A 27,157-nucleotide genomic window follows, 5' to 3' on the forward strand; every position below is an offset into this window, starting at 1 on the left:
TCATCAACGTTGGAGGATAAAACTCTACAAGAGATATGGACTAGTAAGAAACCCTCTCTTTCACATCTGAGGGTATTTGGATGTGATGCATATGTACATGTTCCAAAGGAGAAACAAACCAAGTTGGATAGTAAATCTTAAAAGTACATCTTTATTGGGTATAAGGATGGTTTAAAGGGTTATAAGCTTTGGAACCCAGTAACAAGGAAGGTTGTGTACAGCCGATATGTGGTCTTCAGAGAGCTGAAATATGTTATTAAACATGAAGTCAAACCAAAGGAACCTGAGAAGATAGAGTTTGAGCTAAAGGAGGAAGAATCTGACTCTATAGCAGAGGAGGAATCAGAAGATGAAGAGCCACAAACTCCGGGTGTGAGAAGATCAGTTCGAGAAAGAAGGCAGCCAGAAAGGTATAGTCCATATGCTTTCTATTCAAATTTTGCTTTATCTATTAGTGATGATGATCCCATAACTGTGAAGGAAGCAGTAGATTCAGAGGATGGAAAACTCTGGAAAGATGTCATGGTTGATGAAAAGGCATCTTTGCACAAAAATGAGGCTTGGGATCTGATGGATTTGTCGGCTGGAAGGAAACCTAATGGTAGCAAATGGGTGTTCAAGAAGAAGACAAATGCAGAACGAAAGGTGGAGAAATACAAAGCTCGGTTGGTAGCAAAATTTTATTCCCAAGTGCTGGGAATTTATTTTGGTGATATTTTTTATCCTGTTGCGAAGGTTGCTTATATTAGATTACTTTTATTTGTTGTTGTTGCTTTTGATTTTGAGGTAGAACAAATGGATGTGAAGACAGAATTTCTTCACGAGGATCTGGAAGAGGAAATTTTCATGAAGCAACCTGAAGGTTTTGCGGTGAAGGGTAAGAAAGAATTGGTATGAAAGTTAAAGAAGTCTCTATATGGGTTAAAACAATCACCAAGGACATGTTATCATAAATTCGATACATTTATACGGAGACTTGGCTCAACTAGAAGCAAAGCAGATCACTATGTGTATTTTAACATAATTGGTGATTGTGTTATTTATTTGGTCTTGTATGTGTAAAATATGTTGTTGGTTGGAAATGACAAAGAAATTATCCAGGATTTGAATACCCAATTATCCTCCAAATTTGACATGAAAGATATTGGTGTTGCAAACTATATTTTGGGCATGGAAATTAAAAGATATCGAGCAAAGAGGAAGCTCTAGTTAAACTAGAGGAAGTATGTTGAGACTATATTGTAGAGATTTAATATGCAGGATAGTAAACCGATGAAGGTTCCTATTCCTGTATGTGTAAAGTTTTCTGCTGAACAATGTCCCAAGACAAAAGAAGAGGAAGAGGACATGTTCCATGTTCCATATGCAAGTGCAGTCGGTAGCCTAATGTATGCAATGGTCTATACTAGACCAGACATTACACATGTAGTGGGAGTATTGAGCAGGTTTATGTCAAAACCAGGAAAGGAGCATTGGACAAAAGAGAAGCGGGTTTTCAAGTATTTGTGTGGCACTAGTGATTTGGTTTGTGCTACTAAGGAAGACCAATATTAGATAGAGTGTTGGATATTCATGGCTTTGTTGATGCAGACTGGGATGGAGATCTGGATCAGAGAAGATCTACAAGTGGGTATGTGTTTAACCTATTTGGAGGTGTAGTCAATTGGATGAGTAAGAAACAATCTATAGTGGCACTATCAACTACAGAGGCGGAATACATGGCAACCACTCATGCAAGCAAGGAAGCAGTTTGGTCGCAGAGATTGTGTTCAAGTATGGGGTTAATATTGGGAGCTATAAGGATAGACTGTGACAACCAAAATCCAACTTTCTTGGCAAAGAACCATGCATATCATTCAAAGACAAAGCACATTGATGTTCAGTATCACTTTGCGAGGGATATGATAGAAGACAAAAAGGTGTTGCTGGTAAAGGTGGACACTTTGAAGAATACTATAGATGCATTGACAAAATCTATGAGCTCTAAGAAATTCTATTGGTGTAGAGAAACAATGGGCATTGCAGAGTTGGATAAATGACTAAGCTCTCTTGTGTCCCCCTGTGGAAAGAAAACAACAAGTGGGAGAATGTTTGGTTGTGTTATATTCTTTCCATGACTAGCCCACATAGTTAACAGGGGGTTAGAGGGGCTGGCAGAGCCCCCCTTTCGTTGCATTATTGCATAGCGGGCAGGTCATAGGGGGTTTGAGGGGTGCAAGTAACCCCACTCTATGGGGTCTGGGGTAGCGCCCTGGAAAATTTTGGTTTTGGAACCTATGTTAGGTTGGTCGGACCCACTTATGGTTTTGTGCATGATTTTCGCACATGTTTTTTGTCACGATAGTTTTTGGTCCATGGTTTTGGACGCGATGGTTTTTGATCCATGGTTTTGGACGTGATGGTTTTCAGTCCATGGTGTTGGATGCTTCAGCATGTATAAATATGTATTATAACATTAAAAGGAACATAATGAAAAATCAAGTTGGTAGTCCTAGTTTTGGGATCTAGGGGAAAATCTCTGTGTATATGTGTTTTATGTGTTATGCTCTCGCATTGTTTATTTTATGGGTTTTAGAATTTGTATGCAGGTAATTTCTGTACAAGGTTAAAACCTACACTTTGGAGTTATGAAAGTAAATAAATGTTTCCATACAAGTAGTTAGGAGGATTACGAGATCTTGATTTTTGGTATGCAATAACTTGCTTTGTGTGCATTGACAACCTGGCTCCATAATATCACACCAACTTTGGCACACCTATCAGGCCTAGTGCAGCATCGACACATAGGTAAGCAATATGAGATTAAAAATGATCGTAAAAAATTGGAAAATAATTATGATTTTTAGTGAACCATACACTGTTTATTTTACGGGAAATGTCATGATATTTTCAGGACGAAAAAATTGGTTAGATGAAAAATCACAAATTTTTGGCACATTGCCAAAAATCAATGATGTTATCAACACTGCATAAAATTAAAAATAATGTCGAGTGTGGCCAAATGTGGAATTACAACCTTAATTTCATCAAGAAAGAGTAACATTTCAACAGGCCTTGTCATACAATTTTTCTTTTTGTAAAATATTTTTCGCTTTAAATTCATTTCCAAACTCAAGTTCCTCGACAAGTGCAACTGCTTTTGAAAATCATTAGCTCATAATAAAAAATAGGTAGTGATACTGCTTCTTTTTCCCATTTCCTTGTTTGATTTTCTTTCAAGTTTAAAGATATACCAATGAACGATTTAGTGCAACTCAAATCTACTTGAAATCATGATTTTCAACTTAAAACATAGAAGCATGTCAGGTGATTCTGGTGCTTATATCATTTCTACGAGCAGTTAACTAGTGTGTGCTATTCAAGTATGTGTCACTTGAAAGAATAATTGGAAGGAAGAGTTTCTATTGCTAGTCACATTTCATTGCACTGTATTTTTGTATTGTTACTTATTTGGAGAAGGATAGATTAAATCAACAAAGAAGAATTGTTGTGGTGATATACCATAGAGGATGCCCACTAAATATCCCCACATGTGCTCAAAAATTACAAAAGAAGAATGTAGATGAAATAGCTAGATCCATGGCTTCTAAGGACCCAAAACCTACCTACCACAATCATGGACATTAAATATGAAAAATCATGCCTTCTAGATTATGAATTTCCTAAGGTCCCTCCCTTTCATGTAGAGGATACTTTTCCTTTTCCCTAGAAGGACTTGGATTCAAGTTTCAAACACCTTGGTTTATTTCTTAAATCAGATTGTTACAAGTTTTCACATTTGGTATCTTAAATTTTGCTACCTTTAAATTTCAAAAAAGGTTTGGAAATTCGCTTTGGCCTTGACTTCCTAGATTTTTCATGTAGCATTTGAAAATTGTATGGTCTCGTTGTTGTTTTTGGTTGAAGCATCTTTTTGTTAATCCTGATTTTATGTTGTATAATGTAAAGATGTAGAATGGACAATCTCTAAGATAGAAAATTATGAAGGGTTTGTAAAATAAGCTAAACACGGAAATAACAATAGAGCAGAAATTTGTTTTTATGTATTCAACTATGTCAACAGTCAGATAAATATAATATGCATTTGTTGTACATAAGGAAATCATACTCCATAGCTTGTAAAAGTAAATTGAGTTTCTAGCTACAAGTTGTAAGATGCACGATTATATTAGGTGTGTATGTGCATTTCAAAATCTTTGGTTTAATTATTTGTATCTAATTATTGCTTCAAATGCGACCATGCAATGGACATTTGACCCTTTTATTTCTCATGGCAAGAATTCTAGAAAATACTTTTATGGTAAAGATTTTGGAATTTTTGGTGGTAAGTTCTCTCATTTTTTATTTTTATTTTCTTTCATTTTCCTCATGTCAAAGAGGAACTTATTTACTTGTTTTACATACTCTGATTGAACACTTAACTGAAATATCAGTATTTTTATAAAAAGTTGTTATGAAGTGTATGAAGTCCTACCTCAAGCATGAATTTGCATATCTCAACGTTTTCTAATTTGTGTTGTGGAGAATCATTGGAAGAGGTATTTAAGTGGGGCCATTGTATTTATTGTTTTTGTGAACTTTTCATGTGCTGTAAATGAATTTCTATAGCCTCATTATATTACAAATAATGATAAGAGTTTTAATATATATTTTAATTAAAAAAACAGATGAGATCACATTATTAATATTTAAAATAATATCTATTGGTTGCAGATTGAAGACCTTGGATTCATCTTCCAGCCCTGGACTATCCAAAGAATGAAGCTTCTAGTATTTAGTATGACTCTCGATTGGTGGATGTTATCAGTTCCACAGTTTTTAGAGGCAAACTATTGAATGATTTGAAAGGTCGAAAGATGTGCAATGCATTGGCAACACAATGGGGTTGTTTTGAAGTGATTAAACAATATTTCATGTGTAAATTTTAGCCCAATCATTATTTAGTTTAAAACTCAAATTCTAATACTTGCATTTCGTACAATAAATTTGCGGTTTAAATTATTTACAATTTGTATTTGATTTTTATTTTTTGTTGTTATCAACTTATGAAAGTGCATGATTCACATGTTTACATATTAGATGAACATGAATATTGTATGGTAGTCTTTTTAATATAGTTGCAAAATCATAATAATGCATTTATGTTGATTAAAAATGAACTCAAATAAAATGAATATAAAACTACTAAATTAGTAGTTTATATTAATTAATAATGAACATAAATAAAATGAATATACAACCACTAAATTAGTTGTTTATAATGAGTATTAATGAAAGTAAATAAAATCAATATAAACTACTAAATCTGTAATTTATATAATGAATGTGAAATTACCAAAACAAGATAAATGGCTACCGCAAATGATAAATTTGTGATTGCAAATTATGACTAAATTTTGCATATATACAACTATTAGTAGTTAATTTACAGTATCTTGTAACACAACGGTCATTAATTGGTTTCAAATGATGACTAAAATTTGCATATATATCACTATTAGTAGCTAGTATACAATATCTTACAACACGACTACCATTTTGGTCATATTTCTTTGGTCATTAATTGCTTCTCTCAAGTAATCATATAGTAATATATTTTTTTGTATATTTGGTCATTAATTGTGGTAATTTATGACTAAATTAATGACTAAATATACTACTAGACAATAGAATTGGGACAACCAATTAATGACTAAGCTAAAAATGACTAAAATTTGGTCTCATTATAAGATATTGTAAATTAGCTACTATTAGTCATCGATTGAAAAATGGTCGTTTATATGCAATTTTAGTCATTTTTCAGTAACTAATTAGCCATTTTGTACTAGTGCCTAGAATTATGGTCATAGTATCTCTCTTACAAGTACTTCATACTAAAGGGTATTTTGAACTCATGCCAACTCAATTCCTCTATCTTGATGCCTCTAACACACTTTACATATTCCCACGAGATGTGCACTTTTCCCTTGAGATTGAAGATAGTTAGCATGGCCTTCATATTCTCTGTGTAATCATGCAATTTGAAGAAATTTTTCATCCCAAGCATCCATGCTTCTACATCTTCTGGTTTCTTCAGCTCTCCATCAAAGGTGAGGTTTGGCTTTCTTGAACTCATTTGGTAAGCACTTCTTCTTATTCCTCTTGTAAGGATGATAACGATGATGACCATGTTGTCTCTTTGAACCAAAACTAGAATAGAACCCATAATCACTACCTCTCCTATCATGTGTATCCATCCATCTACCACCTCCAATGGTGTCATCCTTATCTGACATGTTCCCTCCATGAGACCTATTACCTTATTCCCCATTATTCCTTTCCTCCTATCCATAACTAATTTGTGGTTCTCCTTGTCTTTTCAAATCTAATAAACTTTGAAGAATCACTACATTGACCTCTGCTTGTTTTTCGTGTACCCTATAAAGTCTTTCCTGTGACTAAGTGAACCTTTCATTGTCCAGCTTACAACTTTTGATCTCTGCCTTTAAACTTCTCAAAGCATCTTCTATGTCGGGAGAGTACTCATCTTTGGGTTGCTCATATGATCTATAAGGAGATGCATGTGAGCTGTAATCCACCATTTTGTTTGTCATCTATGATCTTTTACTTCCTGCAAACATACCATGTCAAATAAACTAAATATAAAAATAATCAACATACCTTAGTGAATATATATATATATATATATATATATATATATATATATATATAGATATATATGTATATGTATATGTATATGTATCGTCTTAATCTGGATTAATTGTGCATATATATCATCTTAATTTAGATTAATTGTGGAGACAATACAATCTCCCCTAAAATTCACTAAGGTATGTTGATTATGTTTATATTTGGTTTATTTGACATGGTATGTTTGCAGGAAGTAAAAGATCGGAGATGACAAACAAAATGGTGGATTACAGCTCACATGAATCTCCTTATAGATCATATGAGCAACACAAATATATATCAATCATTTCAACATACCAACATCATCAACCTCTACATGACCACAAAACTGCAACAATGACAATCACAATATATGCATAATGAACATATGGACAAATAACATGCATGCATGACAAATGCACTCCACCCATATAGTCTAAGTGTTTGAACCTAAAATCTCTGATACCACCCTATAACCACCCCTTCCCAGATTTACCTAATTTCACTGGCTTGCAAAGGTGAACATGAGACGAAGAGTTACTATGACATGACCTGACCTCCAAGCTTCAATTATGAAATTGGGTTCAATAATTGACAACTAAGAAGAATTTCTTAAGGTTTATAGGACACTCAAGGGCCAAAGAACCACCCCAGTTGAACAAAACCTGAGTTGGGGCTACTTTTATCTGACTTAAAACAACCCAACTTCACGTATAATCCTACAAGGGTATGCTTATAGGGCTCCAATAGCATGCATGACATTGCTTCCATGTTGTTATAGCCCAAAACTTCCATTTGAGAGGGTGTGGTCCTGATATCAGAGCTACAATTGCAGGCTCACCTCCAAACCACTATCCAAAACTATCTAAAAGTTTCCATAAACATTATTGACATTAGTACAAAGCTAATCATTAAAAATCGAATCAGGAACTTGACCTATACTTCATAGAAAATATTACACATTTCATCAAACATATGGAAAACATGTAAACTATAGGTCATGAATGCATATCTTATTATAATAGTATAATATTCAACTAAGAACCACCAAGAAGTCTCTATTCCCTCTCCATGTAGTTGCAGCAACACTTATCAGTCGATACGTTCATCAAATAATCATTAAATAAATGATTCATGACAAGAGCCATAAATGGTACACATCATATAACTAGAAAATAACCAGCATAGAGATCATTGAAACTCAGTCATAATATCACCAATATACTACTATAAATTCTCATAGATCACAATGAGGAAATGTCTCATATTAACATAGGAAAATACTAACCAAGTCAGGGACTTCCATGTACCACCCAACCATAGATTTGGTTGAACCATATCTCTCTTTTAACCAAACACCCTCATGCCATATTCCAAGCATTAATATGGGATCTCATGGAATGAACCAAACAAAACCAAACCAGGGCTTCCAGAGGCCAAATCACGTCAACCCTCAACCACAGTAACTCCATATCCAAGGTGTACATCACTAAAACCAACTAGGTCAGTCTCTACCCAAGCTATCTAGGGCTCCAGGAACTAGTAACTCAACCCAGAGCCTTTTAGGCCTCTAGAGCATTTGTCCAACCCAACTCCAAGGACTAGTAACTAAACCCACCAATGACTCCAGAGTGTTTGTCCCACCTAAGCTATAGGACTAGTAACTTAACCTAAGTTTTTCTAGGGTTTCTAGTGTGTTTGTTCCATCCCATAGCCATAAGGAATTTTGAGCACCAATTAGAAACAATCAAGTAGAAAAAACCCACAACACCATGGTTATCCAAGAAATGGAAAGGTAAGGTTAAAACCACTAGGCCACTAAAGCCATTCAAGAAGTGAAGGATCATGCCAATGAAAACACATAACTAGATAATCACATGCATATACCATGCATCATAAAATCGACAAGGAAATAACACATGCAACCGGTTACCTATAGAGAAATCTAGTTCTAGATGCTAATCGACTTTTTCCCTTGTGCTTTCCTGCTTTCCTTTGCCTTCTTTTTCCAAATCCAATGTATGCCAAAGTGCTCCAAGGATTCTCCAAGATTTCTCTAAGTGTGCAAGAGTGTGAGAGAACAGAAGAATAAAAGAGAGCTCCCAAAACTGAACCAATAAAAACTGTGAACTAATCCTCAAAATCTTTTTTATCATTGAGACCTATATTTTCTTCATTTTTCCTTAATTTTCCTTCAATTTACCTCTCATGCAAATATGTGTCTATTTACCTTTTTTTCTCCTATTTTCCTATATTTCATAAATAAAATGTTAATTATTGCAACTTTGCCTTTGACAATTTCCATAGCCATTTATTAATCACTAGTTATACCCATCACTATGTTGTGTCCAACATTCAGCATGGAATGCATGTCCTGTGATCTTGGTCTTATTTTTATTTACATGGAAAATCAACTAGGGGTTTGTACAATTGTTAATCGTGGTTGTCGATATTTAACTATATTGATTATGTTCACTATGGTTGGCAATGTGAACCATGGACGACCCCACTTATCATGGTTGACCATAGCTCAACAAGTTTGCCTGTGATTTAATATGGTTGGGCTATGGAAGAAAATTATAAAATTATTATTATTATTATTATTGAACATTTTTTAAATACTGACCATGTTGGCTATGGTTCACCATGGTGAATTATGGTCAACCATGCAACTAAAGTTGATTGAATATGACTAAGATTAACCATGGTGGATGATGGTTTATTATAAAAGTGAATTGTGTTTGCCTATGTCATCACGTGCCATTCTTATTTTTAAACAAAAAAACAATATCACATTTTGTGTAAATTTATATATTATTATTGTGTTATTATATGTAAATAAATGTATTATTAATGTGTTAATTTATATATTTATATATTAATATATAGTTATTAATGTATTATTATGAAGTTGTCAAAGTGTTAAATAATATTATAAACTATTATTATTATTAAACTTTAAATGTTATTATTAAACCTCATTAGTAAATTTTATTATAAATTTAAATGTGATTGGATTTAAGTATTATAAATAATGCAAGGTTATTCAAAACTTATTATTATTATATTTTCTTAAAAAAAAGTATTATTATTAAATAATATTATTTATAGATCTTAATATTAATGATAAACTTTATTAATAAATTTTCATATTAATATTATTAATAAAACCTTATTATCATTAAATTTTATTAATAAACCTTATTTAAAAATTATTAATAAATCTTCTCAAAATTAAAAGTTAAATTTGTCATTTTTATAAATTTATTGATTTATCATAAATTATTATCGCATTGTCTAATTATTTTAAAGTTTTTATTTTTCACTAAAATCTTTTATATCGTTTTGGGGCATTACAATTGTTTATTATTGAACCGAGAGGCTCATTCTGTTGGGTTGTGTTATATTCTTTCTACGACTAGCCCACGTAGTTAACCAGGGGGTTAGAGGGGGGGCACAGCCCTCCCTTCGTCATGTTGATTGTGTAGCGGGGGGGTCACAGGGGGTTTGAGGGGTGTAGGTAACCCCACTCTATGGGGTCTCGGCTAGCACCCCGAATATTTTATTTTTGGACCCTATATTGGGTTGGGCGGACCTACCTATCGTTTTGTACATGATTTTCGCACATGGTTTTGGACGCGATGGTTTTCGATCCATGGTATTGGATGCTCCATAATGTATAAATATGTATTGTAACATTGAAAGAAATATAATGAAAAATAAAGCTGGTAGTCCTGGTTTTGGGATCCAGGGAAAAATCTCTGTGTATATGTGTTTTATGTGTTATGCTCTCGCATTGTTTATTTTCTGTGTTTTAGAATTTGTATGCAAGTAATTTATGTACATGGTTAAAACCTACACATTATACAACCCAGTATGAGGGGCATGTGTAAGTTTTTCCGTCCATCCATTGAGTTGACATGTGCCCCTTTATTGAGCCAAGAGGCTCATTCTACAGTCCAATATGAGGGGGATCTGTAAGTCTGTATGCCTGTTTGTCCATCGAGTTGACACATGCCCCTTTAGAATAAAAACATATTATGCTCTAAATAGAAAAAGAATGTCCACTATATTAATAAAAAATGTTGAAAAGTAATTATAAGTAAAAATCAAGATCAATAAAAGGCACAGAACTGGAAGAAGGAGTAACAGGAATAGGAGTAATGGGTGGTATTGGTAAATTTATGGTAACATGAGATTCTACAGACTCAAGTGAAGAAGAGACTTCATGAAATTGAACATCCATTATGATTAGGACACTTTGATTAGAAGGATCAAACTACCTGTAAGCCTTGGAATTCTCATCATAACCAATGAAGATACACTTGTGAGATTTGGGTTCTAACTTCTCCACTTTTCATCAGGAATATGAGCCCAACATTCACAACCAAACACCATAAAATTACTAATATCCAGTTTATGTCCATTCCAATTTTCCTCAGGGGTAGCATTCTTAACAGCTTTAGTAGGAACTCTATTTAAAATAAAATTTGCATAACAGATGGCTTCAAGCCAAAATTTCTTATGCACCCCTTTAGAATAAAGCATACATCTAGCCATTTCAACTAAAGTTCTATTTTTCCTTTCATCAACACCATTTTGTTTAGGTGTGTAAGGAACAGTCTTTTGATGTTGAATACCATGTTTAGATAAATATGCATCAAATTTTTTCTTAACAAAATCTCTCTCCCCCCCCCCCCACATTATCATATCGCAAGGTTTTAATACTCTTACCAAACGCATTTTCAACAATGGATTTAAATTCTTGAAAATTTACAAAGGTTTCACTTTTATTTCTCAAAAAATAAACCCAAAATTTTCTACTAAAATTACCAATAAATGTAAGAAAATAAACTGCATGAGATATTGAAAGAACTTCAAGAGCACAACAAATATCATTATGAATTAATTCAAAGGTGCTTTAGTATGCCAGGCTTTACCTTTATCAAACATTTCTCTATGATGTTTACCAAGAACAAATCCTTCACAAAAATCAGTAGTAGAAGAAATATTAGGCAAACCATGAACCATTTTAGTTAGCATTTTCATTTTACCATAATTCAAGTGACTCAATATTTCATGCCATAATTGACTTAGTTCATCCGCATGAGCAACATAGGAATAAAGGGTTATCTCTTAGTTGAATTAAAAACATAAAATTGATATAAACTAGTAGTATCATCAACAGGACTAGAAGATACTACTTTGTAATTTCGGTTGATATCTTTAAGAACATATTTATCAGGCAAAGGTTCAAATTAAAAACCTTTCTAACATGTACGATAAATAGAAAATAAGTTGATGGCCATGTTTTGAACATGAAAAACATATTCCAATTGACCATTAGCAACATTATATTATCAGAACCAACTACAAAAAGTTGCTTACCATCACCAATAAAAACTTTCTAAGATGAGTGATTACTAGTGTCATAAGATGAAATAAAGAAACATTACCAGTCATATGTTTAGAAGCACTAGAATCCATTATCCATTCCACATTAGAAGAAGAATTACTAGATGAAACAATATATTCACATAAAGCTACTTGAGATTCATTAGAGTTTTTCTTGTTAGCTTTAGCCATTAAACATTTAGCTTTAAAGCAATTCGTTTTACCACAATGCTTACAAGGATCATACATTTTCTTCCTCTTACTAGTTTCATGATGTGTATGAGAAGCATGACCATTATTATTAGTATGATTAGAAGTATGCGAATAAGAACCTTTAACATTATTAAAAAAATTCTTTGGGTTCTTATATTTATGTGCCATAAGAGCTTTATTAGGTGAGACTTGTCTTGAAGCAGTCAACATTTCTTTCTCATTTATCAAACCTTTATAGAAATCATCAAAAGTAGGTTTCATGGTAATTTGAGACAATTCAAAAGCCGTATTTCTTGTTTAGATGAACATGTCAAAACAAGATGACACTTTTTGTTCTACAAGAATGATAAGAGCAATGTCTATCTTCTTGTAATCTTTACCACAATTATTTAACTTTTCATTTAAGGTTTTCAATTCAGCAAGATATAATTATACTCTATCAAAATTAGTAGGATCTATCTCATGAATATTCCTTTTAAGGTCACAAGAAGAAACATAATGAGAGTTATCAAATAAAGAAGCAAGAATTATCTATACCTCAACCGAGTTGTCTTCTGCCTCAATACTTACCTGAAGACTATCTGAAACCATTTGACCAATGAGACTTCTTAATTGATCACACTTTTCTTCCCATTTAATCAAGACTTGAGAGTTTGTAGGTTTCTTGTGTTCACTATTAACCAACTTCCATAGATTCTTACTCCTAAGAACATCAATCATTTTCCTTTTCCATGCAAGATAGTTAGAACCGACAAGTTCAGGAACAGAAGCTACTTCTGAAGTCATAATGATAGAAATTTTGACAAGAAATATAAACCCAAATAAAAGAAATGACAAGAGAAAGAGCGGACAAAAGAATGCAAATTTATGCAGTTCGTTCTGTCATCACGAGAAAAATGGAAAAAACTATCAATCTTAAATCAAGGGTAATTTTGCTTCTGGTACTCCATTTGAGCTGATTTATTTTTTGACATTGGGTAGCTCAGCAAGAGGAACCCAAATATCTACTTTTTTCTCGGAAATTATTCATGAAAGGTAATATATATGACAAAAAAATCGAGTGTCAAAACCAAAAACACTCAATAATGCTCCAAATCCTTATTATAACTAGTTTTTTAAAATGGCGTAGACACTATGCATCCACTTATGTGGCCAAAATTCTTATTTGAACCCTCGGTTCGCCAATCTTCCTCCCTGATAAAAAAAAAAAAAAAGGACCAAAAAACTTGACAAAAATTATAGATATTAAAAGTGGAAGATAGATCTCTTTTAGGAGAATCCAAAAACCATATAGATCTTACATAAAAATAATCGAGAGCCCCTTGAAAAAAAAACTACATAACAAAGTCAGAGTTATGAGAAAAAAACTCAAATATGTAGAATCATGCCCAGATCTGAAGAGAAGCCTAATGGCGACTAGATAGAAAGAAAATCTACAAAAAATGAGAGCCCATGTAACAAAAAATGAAGATACACGTTGATGGTTAAATTCAAACAAGGTGCTAGATCATAGTAGCCATGGCTCAAATACCATGTTAAAATATTAGATCTACTAAACTAGATATCTATCTAAGAAACCAACAATATATCAACATATAAATAAGAAGAGAAAGAGAACAAGGAAAAAAAATACAAAATATATACGTGGTTCACCCAATTGGGCTACGCCCACGGGAAGGTTTTCTTCTATTATCTCTTGAAATATCCTTCAATCTTACAAAGATAGCGACTACAAATAACCCAATATAAATAGCATAATGTTGTGAGCACAGGATACGATGTGATAGTATCACAAAATGGTATATACCTTAAAAGGCTCCCTTGACCCTATTATATACCTAGAGATATGGAGGAATTACTCTCGCATATTAAATGTGGGATAATATAATTCTCCAAAATAACACCTCTTTATATAATTAATGGATACAAGAGTATACTAGGACATAATAAATATGGGATATAATTTATTTCTCTTTTACATAAGATTGTGGAAAACTTCCAACATAATACAAAGATATTATTACCTTCCATGGAATATAATATAATCCAACACCATATACTTTTCAGAAATATTTCAAGAGGAAATTTAAATAAACTATTTGAAGATCTATGTTAACTAATTTATGCCGATATCAACTTCATATATATCTATATATAGAAAAATTTGTTAAAATAAAATATTTTAATGTTGTATATAAAAATATTTAAATAAAAAATACAATTTAAATAATGAAAAAATACATAGTGTATTTTACACTTTAAAGAAATTTGACGTGAAGAAATTTGATCACTCTCAGCTCATTTTAAATACGTACTTGAGATGAATCTATACTAGTTTAAATTATATTTTTATTTAAGAATAATAATTTTTTAATTGTGAATTTTTAATCATATTAACTAAATTTTAAATAAAATTAAACAAAAATAGTAGATAAAATTAAATGAAAAAAGCTTATTGAAAAAAGAAAAAACAAACAAAGAGATAAATGTAAAATTGTTAATATATGCTTCGATGGATTTGATGTCAAATATTATGAATGTGTTTTAACATTAAGAGTTGAATGAAATGGCGTAATCTCTATAATTTAATAACAAATTTAAAGAGGAAAATTTTAAGTTTGTGGGGTTTGAGAAGATATATTTCTCAAGAAACTTAATCATAGGCAGTTGAAAAAAAGACAATAAGCTCCTTGTTAATGCCAAATATGTTCTTTTATTTATGTGTTTATGCTCAACTATTTATTGTACTGTCCAACATCCCCCATTTTAATATATTGTAAATTTCCTATCAAATTTATTATATTAAAATAGGGACCCTTCATTTTAAAAATTCTTACAATCAAAGTTTAATCCTTATTCTTAAAAAAAAAAAACCCAAATATTAAACCTTGATTATCCCAAAAAAAAAAAAAGAGCCAAATTTTAATAGCCCCCAAGATCAAAACTATAATTGGGCTTAAAAAACCTTAAGTATTCAAAAATATGGGTTATTGAAACAAAGGTAATCAGAGTTTTTAATCCAATCCCCTAAGGTTGAAATCTTAAACAATCTCTGACTCATCCTGCTTCCCTGCATCGTAACCACACAAAGATTCTAAAGGCCTTAAATCTGAGCCCTAGCCGATTGCGATATGTGATTATCATTCCAAAATGAAACCTATGCAATCGAAATTTAAAGTTAATATCAAAGTGCAAAAATACAAAGGAAATGGGTCGTAGTTCCAAATACTTTGAACAAAGAAAAAATGTATAAAAACATTAATCTGAGGTTGCCGAGACCCACAAGGCCACATCACTACATCGCATCACAAACCACACAAAGTTCCAAAGGCTTGAGACCCCTCTTCCAAACTCCATTACTATTTCGATTAGACTGAACTTGCGGGTATTACACAATCCAATTCATTAATTCCCCATGTCCATGACTATCATAGAAGTTACAAAGGCTTAAGTCTATACCTGATTACCTTAGCCGATTACATTCTGCGATAAGTGTGGACGTGCGGGGATTATCAACTTTATTTCATTTAAATCTTGTGTCTTGAACTATCATGAGAACCATTGCCTTATTTCAATTGTGATATTTACCCCAACGCCGATTGTGATATAACGTCGGCAGTGATGTCAAATCCACGTCTTCCCTGACGTCATCCCAGGATCCTGCAATCGTAAAGTTTAAAGGGACATGGCTTATAATAAGCCTTTCACCCCAACCAATTTGCAATTTACGATTAGACCAGACTCGATGAGATTATTCACTCAAACTCATATATACCCCACGTCCATGGCAATCGTAAATTTTAAAAGAATACGGTTTATAACAAGCCATCCACCTTTACGAACGTCGATTGCGATGTGATTTAATAAAGGCCCCCTTTTTGATTTTATGTGAAATACTCCTGGTCTAAGCCAATTACGATTGTTCTAAAGTTTTTCCCCTAGTTCTATATCGATTGCAACTTTTTTATGATCTACCCCAAACTTTGATAACCGATTTCGATAAGTAGTAAAACTTTGATTTCCTCTCCATGATCTCTGTCACATTTATTGCACTCTACGTCTTCCTGATTTCCTTCAAAAGTGATTTGTTTCAAATAAAATTTGTTTATCATATCATTCATGTTTATCTTATTGATCCTTGTTTGTCGCATTCAGGTCCATAACAAAGAGAAATAGCTATGTTAATCAATGACAAATTAGTTCAAACAAATAGACAGACATACGAAGAATTCGATCAGACAAATGAAGCTGATGATGGCAGAAACTAATTTTCAAGAAACTGATACCAAAATATTGTTTTCTTTAAACATTATTGAAGGGATTTGATTAATGCTTTCAACTCTCTGCACAATAGATTAGAGTTGTTTTTTCTATTTAAGCTTAACTACTGTAGGAAATAAAGGTCCTGAATTTTATGAAGAAAGGCTTATGAAATCTTGCACTACTCTACTTTCATCCTTTTTCAATAGAAAGACTGGAACATGGTTTTATGAATTTTCAATAAATGATTTCGAGAAGTTGCACTACTGTGCTCATGGAATTATTATTGTGAGAAGGATTAAAATGTTGTATTACCTTTGTGAGATATGAAAACATGCATCTGACATTTCTGTCTTTGTAACTATGTTTTGTTCATGAAATAAATAGTGAATTTATCTCTGCAAATTCTTTATTACATGAAATTTCAAACAAAAAAACAGTGTTACATGTATTCACTTCTAATCATGTTGCCATTGATGTTTTTTTTAATACTTGTTAAGTAATTTTCCCTTATTTCTAAATGTGATATGAGCTATACATATTATTCTGATTAACTATTTAATCATAACAATCATATTTAAATATTTTCATTTCCATTGGGGTTTGATCAATCTATATTGTCATTCACTATGGAAAATTATTGTAGATCACATCTAAATGAATGTTAAACAATCATGGGTTATAGAATAGATTAACGTTTATTTCTCCCATTTGATTTATTGCTACAAATCCATCTATCTCACTCAACTATAAACATTATATATCCATTCAATCACCCTCATTAGGAAATTGGTCCCATTGTATCCAGTCAGATCCACTACTTAAACAGAAAAGGAGTTTCCTAAGGTCCAGACCAGGTGGTTTTCCCCATGTGTTGACGCAACGATTTTCAAGTCCTCAACACTTTTTGGCGCTAGAAGGAGGACCTACTGATAATGAATGGAAAGTAAATCTAATCCAAAATCAAAAGGCCATTCCAAGAGTCATTCCCCCTCCAAATCTCATACAACTTCCAGATCCCCTCCAGAATCTCCTACTTTTAGATCAAAAGTTGTACAATCTCCTTCCAAGTCTCCTAAGATACATCCTAAGGTAATCCCTATGGATTATACTCCAAAATCACTTGAAACTATAGCTTTAATAAAGAAAATGGAAGACATCTCCATTTCAGTAGAAAAGCATGAATCATCCAAAGTTTCTGAAGGAAGTATAACTTCTATTTTCAAGGAACTAGTGTTTTAACTCAGTCTCAAAGTGAAAAACTTGGCATCTCTCCAATTTAATTTCCACTTCAATCCCACCAAAAGAAAACTACTACATTAGATTCCCAAACATATACTAGTGATATTACCTCATTCTCTCATTCACCAGCATCTCCATTTATTCCTTTTTCATTTCCTTTCTCTCTATCATTCACTTCATTTATTTCCTTTTCCTCTACATGAACAAATAGTGTTGCCTCAAGTAGTAATATCATAGCTACCAGTTCTTCTATCATCACATCCACCTCTCCAACTGTTACAATGGAAGCAAAACCATGGTCCAATCTGGGAGTTGTTCAATTGCAAGCACCACTTCATCCTCTACCAAAACATCCTGAAAGATGGTGTTTGGTTCCAATTGATGATGTCAATTAGAGCTTGATTTAATGTCAACCTGGGAAGGTAAACTTAGAAGTACCTATCTAAAATATATAGATCTAGAAAGATTCCTAATTTGTCCAAGATCTTAAAGTCCCCTTACAAGAACATATTCATTAAGATCTCTTTCAATAACTAATCATACCTAGATCTAACAATTGTTTGAGATCTATGATTCTCTTACAAGAACATATTCTACAAGATCTCTTCCAAAAACTAGATCATCTAATAAGAACTTAAAAGCTGAAATGAAGTAAACCTAGATCTAATCATTGTATGAGATCTTATGGTTCTTTTACAAAAACACTTTCAAATAAGATCCTTCCAATATTAGAAAATTTAATAAAACTTGAACGCTGAAATCAAACAAAAAATCATAAAACAAATTATACCTAAAATAAGCAAATCAGCATGCAAGTGAGGCCATGGGGGCCCTCCATAACTCCACAAGCACACCACTTCAATGGAGACTCAAATGTAGAAGCAAAATTGAAGTATGATCCTTTATTCCAAAATCTCCATTACAAACCAACTCTAAGATTACAACTCTAAGCTTCTAAGATTACATACTCCAAAATTCTAAGATTACAAAAACTTCAAGATTCTAAGATTACAAATGGAGGAGATTGTACTCCTATTTATACAATGGGATGAGTAACAAACTCATAATGATGATCCACTAATCTCTCTTTAGTTCCATACATCTCTCAACCATCTAGACGCATAACTCCCTTTTGTCCTTGATCTTCTCCATGAGGTTTATCTTATCAAATTCGAATTTGATCATTCAAGGCCACATAAAGGTGTCTTGGAAGCTTCCTTGGCACCTACACATGTCACAAAAACAACCCACTTTCCATATATAAAGTAAAATATACTATTTTCTAATATTTAATCGAGAATTTCTCTTAAAAATGCTTAAAAATAAATAATATTTGGAAAATATAAGTGAGACCCATTAATGGTGAATAATAGGGAAAATGAAGTGACATGGTGGTGAATAATGGGTGATATAATGGAAGCATAGGTGAAAATGCATGGTAATGAGTGACATTTTGAAACCCCAACATACTCCCCAACTGAAGCTCTTGCATGTCCTCATGCAAGCTACTACAATGACTTATTTGATTTATTTCTTAGATGAGCTTCCTTTTACAAGATGTTTGGTTCTTGTGTAACATACATCTTTCAATCATGGAATTCCTTTTAACTTTGCACATCTTTGGATAACTTTTTTATTTTTGCAAAGCATTTACATATTTTAATGATTGGTTCTTTTGTCACAATCATTATTTACTTTGTTGAGATCTCTTTTTAATGATTGGTTCTTGTGTTCCAATCATTATTTACTTTGTTGAGATCAATCATTTTAAGAAGTCATTTAATCTGCTCATCATTTGGTAGTAGTTTTTATTGTGGGAATACTATGTGGGTTAAGATGTAATATGAATGAGGGAAAAAATGAAGTGTGAAATTCCCCCCTCCCCAACTGATGGTTTTTGGCAATTTTTAATGAGAAAGGGAATAGTGAAATAGTGGAATATTTCCCAAATATCATCATTTTAGCATCTAAAAAGAATTTCAAGATTAAAGGTTAGAAAACATTATACCTTACTTACCCACAGAAGTGGATGAATCATGCATGTTCAGCTGCTACAATTATGATCTAAAGCTTCTTCTGCAAGTTGTGGATGAAAAATGGATTTGTATTGTCGTATCTACTGCTGGATAGTCTGATGAATCTGATGAGTCTGCTGAATATGGATGAAAATGTATAAGGCTTGGAAGGTATACAAAATATAGAAGTTACATTTTCCTCCCCCCCAGCCTTATTTATTGACTTGTCCTCAAGTCATGACAGACTGAAAAACAATGAAAGGAAATCTGCTTCATCTGCTACAAAATATGGGTCTTCAAGTATTTAACGTTCAATGGCACAAATCTTACTATGTGATTAAATGTGCTGGTGTCAAACATAGCAAGAATTTGCTGACTTAGTGGCCATTAATGAATGCTACTAGCCAACACGAGAGCTCCCACCATTGATTCCAATGGGAGTCAAGATGCCTAACACATCTTTGTAGGTACGAATAAGTTTGTTGTGGTTGATTCACCTACAAGATCCAACGAACAAGGGATATTAATGTACTCCCATTGTTCATTGGCAAGAGTACTTGCCATTAAGGCATGCAAGCCTCTAGGTGTTTTTACAAATATAAGTAGACTCTACGACTTTGACTCAGTGATATGTAGAAGCAAGATTTTATTGGCGGAAGATGAAAATGGTGGAAAAAGAAGGAAATGGAAATGACAATAAGTGAGCTTTTTGTAAGTGAGCTTCTTGTTTTATTTTGTGGGTTAGGGGTGAATGAAAACAAGTAGATTTGACTGCATGATTGAATCTTGTTGGGAAAAAGGGATTTTGGCTTGCATTGAGGACTCATTGGGATTTACAATTTTACAAAGGGAATAAAAGACTGGTTGTAATGAATATGGACTTATTCACATGATTCATCATAAAATTGATCTGTTGGAAGTCCAACTATCGACAAATTAGACTCCTTGAATGATCATCTGATTAACGTAAACCTGCAAAAACTTGGCATTCACAAAACATAAATATATCCAAGCAAAAGTGATCAATTTCTACTTGGTTTTTTTATGAAAAAATTAAACACCAATGGAACAGATTTAAATAAAATCAAATGTATAAGTTAGCCCAATTCTATGATTTTTTACAAATCCATTTTAAAATATGAAATGAGTATAATTAATTCCCTTCTTATGTAAATAAAATTCAATTTCGTTGCAACTATGCAAATCTCGACCATAGTCAAAATTGTTTCATGATTTGCGTCGATATCTCGAATTTCTGATGTCGTCGTCGCTATTTGCCAAAATCTGCATCATTTAAAAATTGCAAGATGTTAATACAGATTCATCAAATAAAAATAAAAATAAAAATAAATTCAGAAAGAAAACTAATTGTTACTCCTTGTCGAAAGTTTCGCTTTTCAACGCACCAAATAGAATGCATAAGAATATCTGAATTTCAACGCACCAAATTTCACTTACATTTTCAGCAGAGAAAGGAATTTGTTTCCATGGAAATAAAGTTCAAAAGTTTATCCTGATTCTTGGTACCATAAAATTTGTTGGTGGCACCAAAATGTTTGCTTCAAAAGGCCTTTATCTATTCGTGAAAATGATTGGTACAAAATGTTGGGCTAGTTTCCAACAAGAATGCGACTTCTTGCAACAATATATTCTTTCAAATTTGAAAATGAATGGATATCCAATAACCGTTAAAAATGATGCAACTCTATTTCTTACCATTATTTTCCATTGTTGTTATTTACCATGTAATATGCCAGTGATGTCGCATTGTTTTGAAAACAAAATTCAAATTCATATGTTCAACATGCCAAGTGGGAGGACTCAACATGTTTATTACTGTAGCATGGTGTGGTGTGACCGTTTGATTAGATGTGTGTCATGGTGGCATGATGAGATTACAGTCCATTCGGCGCAGAGTGACCGTTGGAGTCAAACAATGCGAGGTTGCATGGAGTAGGTATGACGTTGCATTAATTGGCTGGAAAAATGGCTGACGTTCTGCTTCTGATATAAGAGATTGCAATTTCATTATAATCATCAAATCGCTCCTTCACAAATCACTCTCAACAGATATCGGAAATTATTCTACAAAATCTGCAGATTATCGGTCTCTTCCCCAACAGTTGCACTCAAGCATCCAGTGAGGAGAGGAGAAGTAGCAACATCACCATCGCAGAAGGTGGCGTGGAAAGCATAAGATGGATTTTATGGAAGAAGAAATATCCTGAGCGATTTTCTGCGATATTTTAGCCTCTTTACAGTTTAATGTCACGTAGAAATTGCTCAGTCAACAAACAAGAGATCATGCGTTGCAAAACATGGTCTTCTACCCAAATTACATCTTATCGCTCACAGAATATAAATCTCTGAGTCATATGAATCTTTGTAAAATGCAGAAATGTAGAGATTACCAGCATTCACGTTGTCAATGTTCCTTGGTAATTGCACGGTTGCATTCACTCCTTATCACAAAGATGGGAAGATTTGGGAAGGTGGAGCTGGTCGTAACCCACCTCAGCGAAAATGGGAGGCCAGAGTAGTCTGAACATTCTCCCACAGAAGAGCTGGAATGTCTACAACTACGACAATAGAGAGAAGGTTCGCCGCGACGAAGAAGCTGCTGCCGGAGAGGAGCAGCTCAAGCAGGAGGATGCCAGAAGACGAGACGCCAAATTCCGTATAGAAATTCTCCGTCAGGCCAAGCAAAAAAATCTCCCGCCCAGTTTCGAATCGGCCCCCGATCTAACTCGTCCTAGCAACGATGCCGTCACAACCTTCCCAGAGGAATCTAACCAAACCCAAACCCTGGATCGGGATTCTAATCATATCAATTTATTCGAGGGCTGGAATGGATTTCAGATGGATGGCAATGCGGGGGAAGAATCCGGCCGGAAAGACAGTGACAGGAAACGGAAAGATGATGGCCAGAGAGATAGTGGAAAGAACCAGAAAGATTATGGCTGGAAAGACACTGAAAGGAACCGTAAAGACAACCGTCGACCTGAAAAGAAGAGTAGAAAGGAGGAAAAAGAGAGCGTTAGGGTTCTATTGCTGGAAGACGAAAAATACAGGCTAGGGTATGGCATTGCAGGCAAAGATGTGAAGAATTCGTGGTATCTTTCCAAGAATTGGCTGGATGAGGTAAAGGTATACGTTCCTTCCGAGGAAAGGATATCAAACCATAGGGATTCATCAGGGAAAACTGGTGAAAGCTCACAAAAGAAAAAGTCACTGCAAGAACTCAGGGAAGAATGCTTGAAGAGGGAACAAGAAGAAATGGAACGGGCTAGGAAATTGTTATTCTCAAGTGCAAATGATTCCAGGGGAAAGGCTGATGCATTTCATCAAAGTCGTGCACCATATTACAATTCTGGATATCAGAATCGAAGACGAAGTTTGGATTGAACAGCATAGCATCAGAATTATTTGAATCCTATTTATGTGAATTTATTTTTTTATATAAAACTAAAACATTAAAAAAACTAAGTTTTATCTAAAATGTTTTTTTTTTTAAGATGATTTTTTCTCATTTACAAAATAATTTATTGTCATATCACAAATCAATTTTCCAGCAAAAGTATTTTTATCTGAAATAAATCAATAGATTTTCTGATCTTCCTGATCGCACGAAGCGCAGGAAGAGAGCATACTAATCTCTTGATTTTTTATTTATGCAGGTTAGCAAGGATGGATAAAACACAATTAAGATTTGCAACAAAACCTTGCATTATCTACACTCTTTCTGCAATGTCACGGGGGCGTTTAGACTCTCGGAAGACAAGGCTTTCCGATAATCAAGTTCCTAGCTCACCTGTGATACAGAAACAAGACATAGAGATGCAAAGATGTGCCACTGAATTTATTCATGATGATTTATTTTTTGGAAACAAGACTAAAAAATTCTAATGATAATGACTTCTAATGAGATCTCATTTTTATTTTTCTAATCTATTCCACATTAATTTAAAATATCTTTTATTTTCTAAGTAAAAGAATGATTCCAATGAAGCCATCTATGGACTAAAAATTCGGACATGCTCACATCAAGATTTAAAAATTTTACATTATGTTTTGCAAGTATGTGAGAATCCTATCTTAGAGTAGGCTCAAGGTTATTGTCCTTGCTCTCCAAGAAGTACCTGTTCAACATTATCAGATTCCTCATCCGTAGATGGATTAGTGAGAAATGGGGGGTTTTTAAATAAAAACCAAATTTAAATTAACTATGTGCGAAAATAAATAAATAAATGCTCCAAACTTGGAACTCCTTTATGAACCTGTTGTCACCAAGTTCCACAAATTAGCCCATTAAAAACAAATGCGTAAAATAATTACTAAATCCTTCTAGTTGCACTTCCCCGGCAATGGCGCCAAAATGTTTGGTTCCAATTGATGATGTCAATTAGAGCTTAATTTAATGTCAACCCGGGAAGGTAAACTTAATAGTGCCTATCTAAAATATATAGATCTAGAAAGATTCCTAATTTTTCCAAGATCTTAAAGTCCCCTTATAAGAACATATTCATTAAGGTCTCTTTCAATAACTAATCAAACCTAGATCTAACAATTGTTTGAGATCTATGATTCTCTTACAACATATTCTACAAGATCTATTCCAAAAATTAGATCATCTAATAAGAACTTAAAAGCTGAAATGAAGTAAACCTAGATCTAATCATTATATGATATCTTATGGTTCTTTTACAAAAACACTTTCAAATAAGATCCTTCCAATATTAGAACATTTAATAAAACTTGAAATCTGAAATCAAACAAAAAAACATAAAACAAATTATACCTAAAATAAGCAAATAAGCATGCAAGTGAGGCCATGGGGGCCCTCCATAACTCCACAAGCACACCACTTCAATGGAGACTCAAATGTAGAAGCAAAATTGAAGTATGATCCTTTATTCCAAAATCTCCATTACAAACCAACTCTAAGATTACAACTCTAAGCTTCTAAGATTACAAAAACTTAAAGATTCTAAGATTACAAATTGAGGAGATTGTACTCCTATTTATACAATGGGATGAGTAACAAACTCATAATGATGATCCACTAATCTCTCTTTAGTTCCATACATCTCTCAACCATCTAGACACATAACTCCCTTTTGTCCTTGATCTTCTCCATGAGATCATGATCTTCTCCATGAGGTTTATCTTATCAAATTAGAATTTGATCATTCAAGGCCACATAAAGGTGTCTTGGAAGCTTCCTTGGCACCTACACATGTCACAAAAACAACCCACTTTCCATATATAAAGTAAAATATACTATTTTCTAATATTTAATCAAGAATTTCTCTTAAAAATGCTTAAAAATAAATAATATTTGGAAAATATAAATGAGACCCATTAATGGTGAATAATAGGAAAAATGAAGTGACATGGTGGTGAATAATGGGTGATATAATGGAGCATAGGTGAAAAATGTATGGTAATGGGTGACATTTTGAAACCCCAACAGATGGATTCCCAAATGCAATCCTAATGATGGGTTACCTATTGAAGAGAGCCTTCACAACTATATGTTAGCAATCAATATTAATGGGGTAGATGAAGAAGATGTGGTTGCTAGATTATTCTCATATACTCTTACAGGATCTACAAGGTCTTGGTACTTTTCTTTACCAGTCAATTCTATTACTAGTGGGGATATTTTTTAAGAACATTTTTTGATTAAATTTGGTGATGATCTCTCAACTGCATCTCTTATCAATGACCTTTCCAATTTAGAAACGAATTCAGGGGAAAAGAGAAAATATTTCAATTCCATATTTAACAAATTGTTAAATAAAATCCGAGCTACTTCTAGACCAATAGAATGGTATATTTCATCTCTTCCTTCTAACATAGGAATTTTTGTAGATAGAGATAATAAAATTACCTTGGTAGAAAAAATGAAACAAGTTGTGTCTATAGAGAAGGGAATAAATTCACTAGAAAAGAAAAAATATCACAAAGACAAAAAACTAAAAAAGGTTACATTTAAGGATGAAGCTAAAAAGAAAGCACCTAAAGATCCCTTTGATCTTGAAGGCTTACAACAAGTCCTTAAAACCTTGTCTAACAAGATGGTAGAGATCAAAAAGCAAGTAGTTGAATCTTCTTCTTCCAAAAAACCTTTTAGACCATTCAGAAGAAATCAGCCACCTAATCCACAACCTCCAAACACGATCTCTAATGTAGAAATTGATGATGAAGATGAGGAGGAAGCAACATTTTCTGCTGAAGAATCCCAAGATGAACAAGTAGATGAATTAAATGGAGTGTGGGATTTTCTTCTTCCTATTCCTGATAGTGAAAATGAACATGAAGCATTACCTGTTAGCACAAGAAGCAAAGGTTCAGTTGATCCTATACAACCAACTAAAAAATAGAAACCTTCAACTTCTAGTGCTAAAGATAAAATTGTTGTTAACAAACCCACTTCCACTTCTCCCCAAGAAATTATGTTTTCATCTAATTCTCCATCTTCACCCATAGCTTTAGTAGTTTTAGATACTATGGATTACAACATAGTTGAGGATATGATGAAGATAAAAGCAAACATCTCTCTTTTTGAACTCACTAAACTCAAACAACATTTTTTTACTAAAAGAATTAAACGAGGTACCTACTTCTTCTCTTCCTTTGGTTTTAGTATCCAAAGCTTCTAATGGAATGGGTAAACCTCCTCTTAATTCATTATTAGATTCCTCTGATGCTATTCTGATTGGTGACAATTCTAACTCACATACTCCTCCTTTTATTTTAACTTTTGAAAAATTTAATAAAAACATGCATAACTGCATGGTAGATTCAACGGCTTCTTCAAGTATCATGTCATATTCAGTTTGTCTGAAATTAAACATGTCACCCCAAAAAACTCCAGTTAACATTATACAAATTGATAGGACAAAATTCAAAGTCATAGGAGAAATGAATTCAGTTCTTATTAGATTATATTCAATTCCTGAAGTGTGTCAAGTAATTCATATACTTGTTGCTAATATCTGAGACTTCTTCGATTTAATTCTTAGTAGATATTGGTCAGAAAAATTACATGGTTATTTTTCTACTGATTGGTCTCACCTATGGCTCCCATTTAATGGAAACCTTAATCAAATCAGAATCAACAGAGAGAAACATATGAAACATTCAGTAATAGATTTCGAAGCTCAAAATGAGGCAATAGTATTCAATAACAACATTCTTGCAAACTACACTGAATCATATTTTGAGAATATTAAAGCACAAATGTGACCATTTCTGATTAATTCTATAACTTCTCAAATCAAAAAATTTCACAAACACACTTTTCCATATGTGTAAATATAATAGAAAAAATAGTTGTTTATTCTGGACATTATATTTTG

At 33.1% G+C, this 27,157-nt stretch overlaps 1 protein-coding gene across 1 annotated transcript; it reads left to right on the forward strand.

The window, feature by feature from the left end:
• The first annotated feature begins 22,316 nt into the window (after positions 1 to 22,316).
• Positions 22,317 to 23,198, forward strand: LOC149240448 (uncharacterized). The gene has a single exon (XM_089370177.1). The coding sequence runs from the start codon at positions 22,317 to 22,319 to the stop codon at positions 23,196 to 23,198; it is 882 nt and encodes a 293-aa protein (XP_089226303.1).
• Positions 23,199 to 27,157: the final 3,959 nt, after the last annotated feature.

Source organism: Pinus tabuliformis, chromosome 8 (genome assembly GCF_031772625.1).
Source record: "Pinus tabuliformis cultivar Carrire ecotype Pingquan chromosome 8, CPIR1, whole genome shotgun sequence".
Lineage (NCBI taxonomy): Eukaryota > Viridiplantae > Streptophyta > Pinopsida > Pinales > Pinaceae > Pinus > Pinus tabuliformis.

Bases quoted from the DNA above. Each gene is read 5' to 3' on its own strand.
- LOC149240448 (XM_089370177.1), top strand. From the start codon at position 22,317: ATGGGAGGCCAGAGTAGTCTGAACATTCTCCCACAGAAGAGCTGGAAT.